The sequence below is a fragment of the Lucilia cuprina genome, chromosome 2, assembly GCF_022045245.1.
Source record: "Lucilia cuprina isolate Lc7/37 chromosome 2, ASM2204524v1, whole genome shotgun sequence".
NCBI lineage: Eukaryota > Metazoa > Arthropoda > Insecta > Diptera > Calliphoridae > Lucilia > Lucilia cuprina.
Window position 1 is genome coordinate 11,827,708 of NC_060950.1, and position 14,292 is coordinate 11,841,999.

General features: G+C 34.6%; 1 protein-coding gene across 1 annotated transcript in view; it reads right to left on the reverse strand.

The window, feature by feature from the left end:
• Positions 1-616: 616 nt before the first annotated feature.
• LOC111687672 (transmembrane protein KIAA1109) overlaps positions 617-14,292 on the reverse strand; it is a 27,242-nt gene continuing 13,566 nt past the window's right edge. Inside the window, exons 17-35 of the mRNA XM_046947573.1 lie at positions 13,628-13,964; positions 12,430-13,563; positions 11,943-12,107; positions 11,628-11,880; positions 10,297-10,396; positions 9,926-10,035; positions 9,545-9,862; positions 9,137-9,474; positions 8,939-9,071; positions 8,573-8,699; positions 7,748-8,500; positions 7,143-7,692; positions 6,276-7,076; positions 6,090-6,212; positions 2,953-5,967; positions 2,249-2,897; positions 1,758-1,946; positions 1,554-1,687; positions 617-1,483 (exon numbers count right to left, since the gene is read on the reverse strand). Of these exons, the coding sequence (XP_046803529.1) occupies positions 764-1,483; positions 1,554-1,687; positions 1,758-1,946; positions 2,249-2,897; positions 2,953-5,967; positions 6,090-6,212; positions 6,276-7,076; positions 7,143-7,692; positions 7,748-8,500; positions 8,573-8,699; positions 8,939-9,071; positions 9,137-9,474; positions 9,545-9,862; positions 9,926-10,035; positions 10,297-10,396; positions 11,628-11,880; positions 11,943-12,107; positions 12,430-13,563; positions 13,628-13,964 (9,949 nt within the window). The 3' untranslated portion in view covers positions 617-763. The remainder of the gene's footprint in view (positions 1,484-1,553; positions 1,688-1,757; positions 1,947-2,248; positions 2,898-2,952; positions 5,968-6,089; positions 6,213-6,275; positions 7,077-7,142; positions 7,693-7,747; positions 8,501-8,572; positions 8,700-8,938; positions 9,072-9,136; positions 9,475-9,544; positions 9,863-9,925; positions 10,036-10,296; positions 10,397-11,627; positions 11,881-11,942; positions 12,108-12,429; positions 13,564-13,627; positions 13,965-14,292) is intronic.

Below are 14,292 nucleotides of genomic sequence, written 5' to 3' on the forward strand. Positions count from 1 at the left end.
GGATTTACTTTCGAGTTTAAAGAAAACGTCATGTTTATATTTTTAATAATTTGTATTAATTTATTTTAAATATTTCCCATAATAATCATCATTTTGTATAATTATTTTTTTTTTTTCTTTAAATTTATTAAATGTATATGTATGTATATGAATATTTTTGTTTAAAATTAATATAATTTTATATAAATTAAAGATAATTAAAATTAAAATTATGATTTGTTCTCTTAACACTTAAATGAATAATAACAATTAATCAAAAAAAGAAAAAAAAACGAAAAATGAAATGCCATATTTAAAAGAAAAAACATATAACTTTTTGTTTTTGTAAAATTTTTGCTAATTAATTTTAAAATTTTAGCATATAGAATAGAATTTTTCTACTAATACTTTGAGTATTTTGAAATGATATCAAAGTAGAAAAGTTAAATATTTTTGTATTTTTATTTCTTGAAATTTAATTCTCTCTGCGATAATTAGATGATAGATGAAACACTAAATGTGTATGAAGTGTTAAGCATGAATTTGAAATGTTAAAGCTTCAGATACAAAACACTAGGAGAGAATAATACATTAACAGTTAGATAGATAGAGAGAGAGAGAAAGAGAGTCTAAGAAATATATTGCCATTAGATTATTATTATTTGTTTATAAATTATAATTGTTTATGTAAATATTGATGTACTTTTAATAATTGCCACTACAATATTGATTATTGAGACTACTTGAAGCTTTAAAAATATGCAGTTGTTTTTTTTTAACTTAATTAATTCGAATTTTTATTGTTTTTTACTGCAGGCTCTTGTTTATTCTCACGTATAATGCTAAGTAATTGCAACATCATTAATGCTTGCACTTTATCCAATGGATCCATAAAACCTCGTTGCAACCATTTCGGTATGGTGGTGCGGGCATGACTAAAGCCCAATTTATTGAGTATATAATCGATGCCATAGGGTTCTATGGATTTGCCAGCCCAATAAAGAATTCTTACAGTTGGCTCTAAATGCCAAGTTTGACATTCAAAATGTCGCCAATCTCTAAAGAAAGACTCTAAATCATTATCGTCTTCGGCCGGATTATTTGCGGACGCTGCAGCTCCTTGATTGTTAGAGGCAGGTTTGCTATCATTAGCATTTGCATTAGTTGCTGTGATGTTTGTATTGCTACTATTTTGTGAATTGATATTAATGTTAGATGATGTTTTCGAGGAAGAGTCTTTGGTATCGTTGTTTAGATTATGATTACTATTAGTCAAATGTGTTGTTGTTGTTGTCATGTTTGCTGTTAGTTGATTAACATCCAAATTTTGTGAGCTGGCATGTTTCGATGAAAGAGTATTCGAAGCTGACGATGTGGTAGATGATTGTTGTTGTTGCTGCATTTGTTGTTCTTTTGTAATTTCTTCACTAACATACGGTTTCAGCTGATGTCTTATATTATGTGATAAATTGGGTGAGGCGGCACGTACTGATTGGGCTCCAACCTTGTTTTGTGTAAAAATAAAGCAAAATATTTGTTTAGTTAATTTCATAACTTGCAATTTCTAAACTTACCACCTTTTCTTTCTCCTTGACATAGGATGTTATTAAATCGTGTAAAAAGAAGAAAGCATCTGCATCCACGGTAACAAATATGTGATCATCAAATTCTGTAGTAAAACTACAGACAACTTCGGGTTTAGTATCTGCTTTAAAAGAATAAGAAACATTGCTAACTTTTAACATTTTTTTTTGGGAATAATTCTAATTGTATTTTACCTGTTTGCAGAGGTGTAGTTGGCCCTTGCTTGTGTTCCGTTTTAAAGTGTAAATGCAGACTGGGTAAAGCAAAGATAACTTCACGATCTTGCGATTTGCTGGAACTAGTAGAACTTGCTCCCCTGGCTCGTTCTATAGAATTTGATGCAATCTCTCTATCACATTCCAAAATGGGGAAACGGTCAACAGCTGTAATACAGAATATATGTGAAAAAAGCTTATAATGCGATCGCAAAGCTAATCTAGAACTAGAACTGAATTGGAACTGATCTAAAACTGAACTGGAACTGAACTAGAACTGAACGAGAACTGAACTAGAACTGAACTAGAACTGAACTAGAACTGAACTAGAACTAGAACTGATCTAGAAATGAACTAGAACTGAACTAGAACTGAACTAGAACTGAACTAGAACTGAACTAGAACTGAACTAGAACTGAACTAGAACTGAACTAGAACTGAACTAGAACAGAACTATACAATAAACTTACCATCAATTTCACTATTCGCAAAAGCATAATGGAACCATTCATTAAGCGTCTTAAATTGTGGAGGAAACACAATATTCCTAGTTATACGACTAACAATGGCCATCGAATGATTTTGTTGCTGCACTTCCGATGTCTGACCCAAACAAGAAGTCAATGTTTGTGTCACAAATACTTCTCGACTATTCGAATCTTGATGCGCCTCTGTGGTAAAGTTAATGAATGGAGATTTCAAACTGAATAAAGCCCAAGATTTGGATTTGAAGTTAATGCCGTGGAAGCAAGCCAACGAAATGTTATTGCCATGTAATTCCACAGAACCACCCAAAACATTGCCATTACGTGGTAGACGTGTTACTAAAGTGGGTACAACCAGGCCAGCTACCATTTCCAGAGGCTTCTGCCAATGTCTATGGTGTCTGGCGTCTGTGTTACTCAAATCAACACCACTTGCCTCGGAGGCACCGTTAATAGATTTCTTGTGCTCTCGCCGTTGTCTACGTTTCATGCTGGCATTACGTTCATGCAAACGAGGTTCGAGGCTGGAGAAGACTCGCTTAGAAGATTTAAATTGTTGGGTGAAAAATTCCTCTAATTTGTAGTACATTTTGAGTAGATCGGCAGTGGTAGATTTTGAAATCATAATTTGTAGCTAGAATAAAATATATAAAGAATTATTTTTCCTAAATAGCTTAAAAACAACTTACTTGATCCCAAGATAAATCGCCATGTATGAAAATAATGGCCTTTGGTGCGGTATTATCGTGGGGAGGTGAAATATTTCCTCCCTGCTGTTGCAGTGAAGTTTTCCATTCATCTTTCATGGCGGCCGAAAATGAACTAATGCGCGTCATTAACACTGAAGTGCCCATATAATCTAATCTCAATTCCAAAGCCATAAAACTTAAACCCATGGTGTGATAAGGCTCTACGCCCGATTCCTCTTTAATATGGAAACGTGTATTGATTTTATTCACCTCAAAACTACCACCCACTATGCCACCCTTGGCATCTAGCGAGGAACCACCCAAGTAAATGCCTATATACATATTTTTGTAACCAGTACTGCCTATAGATAAGCGGCCATCCGATTGAAAATCTTTTGTGAGCCACACCACATTGCCCATAACATTACCCATATTCATTTGTACATTGAGTTTAGTGAAATTTACGGCAAAGAGTACCAATGTTTCCCAGGCAGTAATTTGATTTTTCTCCGAGGGAGGCGTACTAGAAGACTCATTACTAGATGATTTACCCAAATTCTTAAGTTTGCGAGTGGCTCCCGTTGAGGAGGTGGGTGTAGTTTGATTATTACTATCAAAGTTTAATTTCAATTTATCTCTAGTGTAAAATGCGTCTGCTGGCGATTTGGTGGTATCTGGTGTTTTAGTCCTGGTGCCATCTTTGGGTGTGGTAGGAGTACCCAGGTTGTGTTCGGTATCATTTGACTGTTGAACACTTAAGTCGCCCAAAAATAAACGTCTTACTATTCTTCTGCGATACCAGGCCTTTGGGAAGGCTAATATTTCTGTTAGACGACGCATATCATACTTAAACGAGGCACTGCCTATATCTACTATAGTAGAGAATCTCACTACAGCCTTAGACTGATCAATGGGTCTTTTCGCCGAGGAAGTGGTGGAAGGTTCTATGTAAACCTTGCGACATCTGGTTATATGGAATTTAACAAATTCCACATTGATGGATAAAGAATCTTTACGTTCCGAATCGGTTAAGGGTGAGAATTGGGCCTCTTTAATATTAGTTTTCTTGCCACCATAAGGATGAAATATGTAAACATTAAAGTCTGCCAAACAGCCAGTAACACTAAGTCCTCCTTGAGGAGTTTTGTCTTTATCCTTTTCTCCCGCTGTTGTCGAAGTATTTGTATTATTTGTTTCCAACGGATTTTGGTTGTCCTCATCAGCAGATCTTTTAGAAGAGAACACAATATCCAAGCTGGGCAATTGTAACATACATTCCACTCTGGAAACGGGTAAACAAGAAAATCTAAATGTTGATGGCTGCATGTGGAAGTAAACAATTACATCCACCGGGAAAGAGGCATATGTTACATAGTTAGCCGGCAAAATATCCAAATTGACCGGATTATTTGAGGGCGTTTGTGAACCGCTGCTCTGTTCCGCTTTTGTGGGTATGGGTTCTAAGGTTTGCTCTAAAAATTCCAAAATATGTGGTGATATAATGGTCTCCTCTGGTATAGATTGTAAAGTCATCCAGGCAAACAAAGCCGCACGTTTAGAACTCATTCTTCTGTTTGCACCGGAGAAAGTAGAATGATGACTATCTGTACTGGTGCTACGGTTCACCTCAATTATATTCTCCACTGTCTTGGACTGATAATGAAGTTTAACATCTAAGCCCGGTATATGGAATATAGTCAAATCCGATAACATGGCTGCATTGGAAGGATTGTAGCGTAATTTACTTTTATCGCGTTGCCTTCTAGAAGGTGTAGGACTGCCCCAGTCATAGCCTATGCTACGTTCTCTCTTGTGGGTTTTCACACTAGTGGGACCACTAACAAACAACTTATCATCCGTAGTTTCCTTGGTATGTAAAACGCATTTTCCCGAATTAACCAACACTTTAATATCCAATTCAAAATCTATATTCGGTTCTTGTTGTTTCTGCTGATACTGATGTTTTCTTCTCATTTCCACCGAGGTGCCGTCTATATCAATTTCACTAGGAGGCGTGTCAGTGGGTGCCTCCTGTGAATTAGTGCTTTGCGGTTCATCATCACTGTCCGCATTATTTGGTAATGAAGTCTGTCTCATGGTCTCAGAGAAAGTAACACGATTTGCAGGATTAGTTTTTAAAGAAGCACTTCTCGAATGACCCGAAACCGGAGTAGATTGTAAACTAGAAATTTCATCATTTGAAGCTATAGGATCTAAACGTCTGCCTGAGTATGTGGCTATGCCATCTTCGATATGATCACGATGAGAACCTATAAATGATATGGATCTTTGTGAGGTACGCATGCTTCGCCTCATCGATGGTCTACGCCATTTTTGTATCATATCACGTCTAAAGTATTTATAGCATATGGCCTGTAGTTCCTGCAATCTTCTCTCCTCATGGGCTATGGTATTGTGTGTAGCTCCTAAAGTTCGCAAATCATTAATAATCTTCAACTGTTCCGCCATTTCCTTTTCCATCATAAATGATCGCTTTTTAGAGTCAATGGTTGGATCGAAAACAAATGATGGCAAATTTTCAAATTCTCTTCTACGACCGAATGTATCTCGTGTCGCCTGTTCACCTTCATCACTATCCGGGGATTCCAAATTGGTTTCTTCCTCTTCAAATCCGGTCAGCATAGTTAGAGTATGACCCAAAGACGACAAATGTTTGCCTATATTTATATCCAAATGTATATCAACACCTTCCATTTGCCACTTAACATTTAGCAACCATTTGGCATTCTCCATTTTCTTAGCAGCCGTTGTACGAGAACATACTTCATAGGTACCTTCCGACACTACACACACGTTCATAATGGGCTCGTTGTGATTGGGTTTCCAGTCATCTAGAGTTGTCTCAAAGTCATCGGCAAAACGTAAACACAGACCTTGGAATTTACCCTTGGAAACTAAAGAGCCCGAGTTACAAGCCGATATTATGGTATTCTCTAATGTTATGACAACGGCACCTTTAGGTTCGAAGTCTTGATATGAACGAGAACCCCAGGACTAAAAGAAAATTTGCAAATGTATTATTTTATGTTTTAATTGCCATTTTATGATTATGAGAGCCTGATACAAGTTAATTTTCGTCATTCGTTTGTGATTTATACTTTTGTAAATATACTTACATTAGCCACTTGATTTAGGGGCAAACAAATGCCCATATCTTCTACCGTTAATTGCAAAAATAAGGTAGATAAATTCGAACCAGCTATATTGCTAAATTGACCAAATGCCACCCTATCGAAAACCTAGAGAAAACGTAATAATTAATGATCATCATGGGGCTAAAGACAACAAACTATTTCACTCACCTGCTGCTGTGTCTGTTGAGCATTTTCATAACTCAAATTTGCCCGCTTTTCAGCCCAATACTCATAAGCATTTTTATAGTTCAACCACACTAATATGGCCTTATCAACAGCTATCGGTTGAATGTATACCAAAGGACGTTTTAACGTTAACAATATCAATTCTTTATCTTCGTTAAGTAATTCATCTTGGAATGCATTACGCAAACCGATAGTTGTATGAAAAAACGCATATTGTTGGAACTCTGGTTCGGCCTCATCAAATATAACGTTACGTATCAATTGACCCAATGATAAATTGAAATCTATATGAGCCTTACCAAACATTTTACGATCATTACCCTCACCCAAATTCTTAACACGATTTGAAAGATGTAACTCTAAAGTGCCCGTCTCGAAACGTACTGCTGAATTACAGGGTGTAGTGGCCGTCAATTGTATACGTTTCATGGAAATGTTAATAGAGAAGAGTATACGTTTTAGACTTGATTCCTGAACACTGCCACTATCACTGTCCTCCGACCACAGAGGTACCGGTTTCTCGCCACCATAGACTTTTTGTAAGACTTCATTTATTTCACGCATAAATACTTTTTGTACAAAAACCAAATGATTAAGTAAATCGGTAGTTAAACAACGTTCAAATTCTCCTATTTCAGCAGAGGCATTGACATAACCACCTTGTCTTAACACTACACCCTCTACATGATCGTTATCTTCTTGTCTATGTTCGGGCACATATTCAGCACTAACGTGTACGGGAGGCAAAGCTATACAAGCTTCCGAAGGTAAATTCATTTCATTCTATGGGAAATAAATTAATTATATTCTTTCATTAGTAATTGTTGGGCAACGAAAACTCACCCTCACCTGAATTTTAGTATTAAAACTCAGTGTATGCGTTGGTAAATCTATAACAAACTTAGCACGATTTCCTGATACACCCGTCGAGCTAACATGATTCATTCTATACTGAGCCTGCAAGGAAGGCAACAAGGCAGCATTTATGGATAGTGATTGCAACAGTACATTAAACTGCATGACCAAAGGCTGCAGCAAGCCATTTTGTTGTGTTTGCTGTTTCGTTTGTGTATTGAATTTACGATTTTGTTGCTGTGGCTTTTCCTTAGAATCCATATTGGAACCAGAGTTACGTGAATGAAAAGGTGATTCGGGTTCATCTAAATTATGCGAACGAGAGGTGGTGCGTCCCGAATTACGTCCCACACGTAATTCCTGCAATGTCGATGACAATTGTTTAGAGGATCTAGTCATCATACCATGTAAAGCCACCGGATGTTGGGGTATATCTATATTTACTGGTCCTATAGATAGAAGACCACTATTTTTATCACGTCCCCGTTTTGTGAGACTAGAGTATAGAGTTTGACTTTTGCCTATGGTAACTTTGACAACAGTTCTGAAAGTAATCGATCATTAACCTGATTTCTAAACATTTTATAACATTTACTTACTGTTGATTTGGTGCCACGCCTTCTAACAACACTATCATGGCTCTACCCACTTGTCCCGTCAAAGAACACTCCAAAGACACTGGTCTAGCCTTTTTGCGCCAAGTAGCCGAACCATTGAGAGTAGTTATTTCCGCTTCCAATTTTAAACCACTTAAAGTGGCTAACAAACGTGTTTTATGTATTTTAGCCACACCAAAGACTATCAGACGTGTTCTTTCCTGTGATATACTATCAAATAGCTCCTTATGTTGAGGCAGTGGTGTTGGGGCACTTGTCAAATCATCATCATCATTACGTGTATCTTGACGATTATAGTTAAAAGCTTTCTTTTCATTTGTCAATGAAATACGCTGTTGTACAGTTTTCGTTTCCGGCATAGTGCCATATAATTCCAACAAATGATAAATAGTTTTCCAACAATTTGGCGTTTCCAATAGAGGTGATATTAGATTATTAAAACCATTTTTAGTTATGGTATTATAATCACCACTAACACTAGTGGCACAGGCGCCATTCAAGGATTGCTTTGATTCTAAAGACATTTTAAACATATGATGTTCGGATACTGATGTTGTAGGACTGTCACGCAAGGGCGAGGAGCTCGACTCATTGAGATTAGTATAGCCTAGTTTACCTTTGACTGATTTACCAGTTGATCTTAGTTTTTGAGCAAACGATTGAGGACGATTTTTGGCACTAGGCGAAGGTGTTAATTGTATGAGGGGTCCTAAGCCTGAGGTTCCACGCATTTTGCTAATGAAAAAGTTTAAAGATTTTAAATAAATTTTTTGAGAAAATGTATTGTTTTAATATTATTATATTTACCCAGAGGAATTATGATTCATGGTCATCATTTCATTGAATTTATCATAACGTTCATCTGAGGAATTTTCATTATGAGCAAAACGATCGGATACCGAACCAAATGGCATGATATCGTTTGGTTCGGAGGCTATTGAATAAACAAAACAGATTGTATTATTTTTAATTATATTATTAAATTAAGATATAAATCAATTTAGATCCGAGTTCAAACCCCGCAGAGAACAGCACTTAATGGAATGCTATCAACTTCGGACTTTGTATTTCTTCTTTTCCTTTTCCCTTGAATGTTCTTAACATTACAGCTCTTTGTTGTGCGAAACATCATGCTGATTGATATTTTATGAATTATTTTAACAATAAACCTACCCAAACTGTATTCATCCTTGGCATTCGATTTCTTACTTATATCCGGTTGATCATGAAATTCTTGCTGAGCATCTTTGACATTTTGATACATATTCGTAATTTGATGCAGCAATCTTAATAGGGGCATATTAACCTTAAATTGGAAACATTTTAGTATTACGTTGAAGAATATCTATACAAATCTTTTTGAAACATTACCTGCTGCGATATAAATCTTATATTTATGGAAAAATTTATAACCGTACTAGTATGTTTCTTTAATTGACGTCTTGACATATAAATAACATTTTGTCTGGCTTGATCGACCATGCCATCAGACATTTTAAGAACTTCTAGTTCTATACCCACACGTTCGCATAAAAATAATGGTGTATCCATCATAATAGAGGGACGACCATTCGATTTTTTACTTGGTAGTTTAGTGGGTTTATTCTTGTTTTTATCACCCGCTTCAGAGACAACTATGTCAACTCTTATGGAGTCAAAGGTGCCGATAAGTGAAAGATTTGTTCCAAAGTTTTCCAATGAGGAAATGTCTGAAAATTAGGAAATATTGTAAAAATTATAATATGAAAAAGATTGGTTGTAATCTTCTTTCCTACTCACCAGCATTTTGAAATTTATTCACCATTTGTTGCGGCATAACACCCAAACAGGTTAGCAAAGGTTCAAAGATCAAATGAGCATCTAATAATTTTATAGAATCCTGCATAATGCCTTGACGTGATTGTGTTTGTCCGGGAATTTTATTCACCGGTGTAGGTCTTAAAATTTCCTCCTTAGCAAAGTTATCTTTCTTTTTATTATTATCCTGTTGTTTAGCCATCCAAAAGTATAAATCTTCTTTTTGATTATCACTACCCAACCAGAATTTATTCACCGAATTTGTTGAACTTAAAGAACCCTCCTGAAGAGCACCATATTCTAAAAGAGAAAAAAATGATTTTAAAGCATTTTCTCGGAGAGGAAATCTCACCACTAACTAACCTATTTCAGGCACTTGTTTATCGACTAAACCCGATATAATTGGCAGCATTTGTATGCTAGAACGGGAAGAGTTACCATGAGAATATTGGGAACCTTTGCCAATGCTTTTTCTAAATGCATGAATAAAAAAACAAAATGGAAAAAAGAAAAACCAAAACCATAAAACACATTTAGACAAAAGACATTGTAATAAAAGACATAATTGTTACAACATTGTTTTATTGGTGCAATTCACAATCGGTGTTGTACGATTGTATGGTAGTATGTTGTATATTTTTACTATTGATTTGTTTTTAATGTCATACAACGTTACAGCGATACGACATCGATTGTGAGATGGACAATTGTTTTAAGAAGAAAACACAACTTACCCTTTTCTTGTTAAATGTATATTGGGTGATGTAGATGTGGACCTATGTGCTCCATGTAAAACGTCATCTGCAGTAAAACCCAAACCAAATTGTGTCGAGTCTATATTTAAATGGATTTTAATATTCAAAAATATTTGAAATTGTTTTTTATTTAAATAAATAACCAATTTTCTTTTCAAGTGTTTGGTGCTATAAATATGTTTTAGCAAATTCCAAACAGAAAAATTTTGAAAATGGTTTTAATTTGGGGTTTCTTTTTTAATCTAAAACTTATATTTGGAATTTGCTTCTTAAGAGACCTATTACAGCGTTCATTTTCACTTAATAAAAGTTTCGTTTTCTTATTTTTCTAGTTTTTAAATTATTTAAAAAGAAAATTTTGAAATTGAAATTATTTATATTTAGAAAATGAATCTGCAATAAGTTTAAGTGCATTTCATAAATAAAAAACACATAGAGTAAGTGTATGTGTGTAAAAAGTGTTGTATCATCCTTTAAATATTCTCATATTTATAACAACAAACCAAAATTTTGCACTTTACAAATAAAATGTGAATCAAAACAAACTCTACCCAAAATATTGAATTCAAAAACAATATTTAAGAAAAGTTTGTAAATTACAAAATAAAAAAAATAAATATATTGCATTTCAGCTTAAGGCCTAAAACAGTAAAACAAACATTGAAGAACACTAAAACACAAGGAAAAGTATTGTACACAGAAAAAATATATATAAAAACATTTATAACATTAAATATACTATAAATACACATAAAACATATATAACATTTAAACAGATCTAAATGAAAGTTATAATGCGCATACACACACACAGTAGATAGATAGTTATATAGCAAACACAAACAAACTTGACAACAAAAATTCAAAATAAAAGGTGTTTAAAGGCCAAAAATCAATCTAATAAAGCGGGTGCTAAAAAAAGTTTGCAATATATATAAAAAAAACCTTAAGCTGAAAATGCTTAATAAAAACATAGCAAAATAAAAATTAAAAAAATGAATTTTGTTTGTAATACCAAAAAAAAAATAAAAATAAAACCAAAATCAAAATTAATTTCGAAAAAAAAATCATAAAAAATAAAACTTTTTTTTTTTTGTTAAAACAAAGGATAACTTTTTGAACAAAAACCAAATTTTCTTTACTCTGTTGAACTGGCAACGTAATAAATTGTTGTTTTTTTTTTGCAAATAGCAGCCAAAAACTTAGTCATAAAATAAGTTAACAGGGTATTAAAAGAGAAGTAGGTAAATAGAAAGAAATCAAAGAAAATTTGTTCTGTTCAAAAAACGAAGCGTTAATCAAAAGAATACCAATATGAGTTCGATGATGCTGTGTTTGCCCAAGTAATAAAGCATTCTCACTCTCTTCAGGATTATCTCCAACACCGGCATATGGTCCCATATCATTATCAGCTTCACATTCGCCATCATCAACTTCCTCTTCGTTTTGAGGGAATGAAAATGTCACATTAATCGGACGTATTAGTTTATTTTTATATTGATGTTCGAAAAGTATGGGATTATACAGAGAATTTTTCCACTGACGACTCAAAACAATAATGCCCTGTATTGGAATAGAGAAAGTTTAAAAGGGGGTTTAATATGTAGGGTGTAGTTAACTTAAACCTGTCTTAAGGTGTTTAGATGGGGTATATCTCCTTGTTTGAATATACGCTCAACCTTTTGAACTCCATCATCCAGCACTAGCTTCTGCATAATGAAACATAATTGGCAACTTGGATCCTCTTGAAGTGTTTTCGATAGTAAAGTATAGTTGTTGGCATAACGACTCTGTAAAGGATAATTTGATAAATCTTGAACTAGAATCTTTCTAGAACTAGAACTGAACTAGAACTGAACTAGAACTGAACTTAACTAGAACTGAACTAGAACTGAACTAGAACTGAACTAGAACTGAACTAGAACTGAACTAGAACTGAACTAGAACTGAACTAGAACTGAACTAGAACTGAACTAGAACTGAACTAGAACTGAACTAGAACTGAACTAGAACTGAACTAGAACTGAACTAGAACTGAACTAGAACTGAACTAGAACTGAACTAGAACTGAACCAGAACTAAGTTAACACAATTAAACAATCATGTTTTTACCTTCTTAATTTTCGGATTTCTTTGTATCTTCTCATTCTCTAATGCATCAGACATTAAACAAGCAGTAACAGCTGTTTGTCTCGAATGTAAAGCCTTTAATAGAGCTACAATTTTTATAGCCAAGCGATTGCTAGGATTCATCCAAGCTGTTATGGCCGGCGAAGCGGTACTAAGTAAATTCCAGTCTAAACGTGTCAAATCTATCTTTCTCGTAATAGGCACACAAGGTGGAGCTGCAAAATTAAGCCACACCGATTTCAGTTCAATAACACATGACGAAGTCTTATCATTTTCCTTATTTGCCACTTTATCAAATGGTTCCTGCTTCTTTTGTCCATTATTCATTTTACCCTTTTCCACATCTTCATCTGGTGGTTTAGGAGTAGATTTACGATTTTCACTATTTATTTCTGGACGTTCGGTAACAATGATATTTTCCAAAGCAGTCTGGAATTTTTCTTTAGGAGTTTTAGGTGTGGGCGGTTTTTTAGTTAATAAACGCCAGGCAGCCTCCGCTCTAGAGGTGGCCGAAACATCTATTTGTGGATTATTTGTAGCGGTGGTGGTAGCTGTCTCCACCAACTCATTTAAACCTTCTTCCGCCATTTCAGCTAGTTCTTCTTTGGAATTTTCTGATTTTTCAAAATGTGATCGCTTAACTATCTTTACACCAACTCCCTCTAAGCCACATTCAAACATTATGTAACCAATGCTATCGACTCCCGTATTATCGGTCATTTTTAGGCATTCAAATAAAACTTTACTCTTAGGTTCTGGTATAGCAGTAACCATAATAGGAGATTCTTGTCCTGTGGTGCTTTCCGTTTTTAAACGTCTTAGTTGAGCATGAGCACGACCCACATCTAGAGTTATTACCAATTCCTCAAGTTGTTTTTCAGAAGTTTCGATTAGTATGGGTTCTCCTTGCACATTATCAGGGCGAGATTGTGAAGATAGATGTGCCAGCAAAGCTCTGGTACCCTTCATAATACCTCCCTTTTTATTGCTGTTGCCAGACTGCACTGTCTGTTGTATGTAGACATTGTGCATGGAGGCACGGGTAGTTTTACCCAAATGAAATTTAGTGGAAACACCTTCTATGTAGAATGTCAATAAGGACACGCAACTAAGATCCTAAGAGTTTTAATACAACAGTAAGAAAATTTTATATAATAATAAACATTATTTATTAACCCACCTGTACATTATCCAAGGCAGCCACTGAAATTATCTCTTCGATTATGGATGATTGTAACATGGTTATGCTGACTTTGGGTAAAACAATTAAACCCTGGGTCTTGGTCGATATGCTTTCTTCATAAACATCACTTAAGAAAGAATCGCCAGGCCCTAATAAATTACGTTCGGTTGTCGAACGTTTAGAGTTAGAATGCACCTGTGACCAATAACTCAAAGATTGATCACGTTTCAAAATGTTGTCATTCTTAACTTTGGCTATACAAGAAGAGTGTATGTAATTCACCACAGTTAATAAATGCATATTCGAAAATGTTGGTATGGCAGCTTCAACCATTCTGAAAGGAATTTATAAAAATTTAAATTTGAAATATTTATCATTTGTTACAAAAAAATATGGAAATAAATAAAACTAAAATAAATTCGATTTTACGAATATTTTTCGCAATTGTAATCCTATTTGTTAAAGTTAATAACACTTCTGATGATATGGTGACTAATTTTATTACGTATTAAGTTTGTAAAAATTTGTAACTGAAATTCCAGTAAGCGGAATACATTTCAGTTCTAGTTCAATTCTAGTTCAGTTCTAGTTCAGTTCTAGTTCAGTTCTAGTTCAGTTCTAGTTCAGTTCTAGTTCAGTTCTAGTTCAGTTCTAGTTCAGTT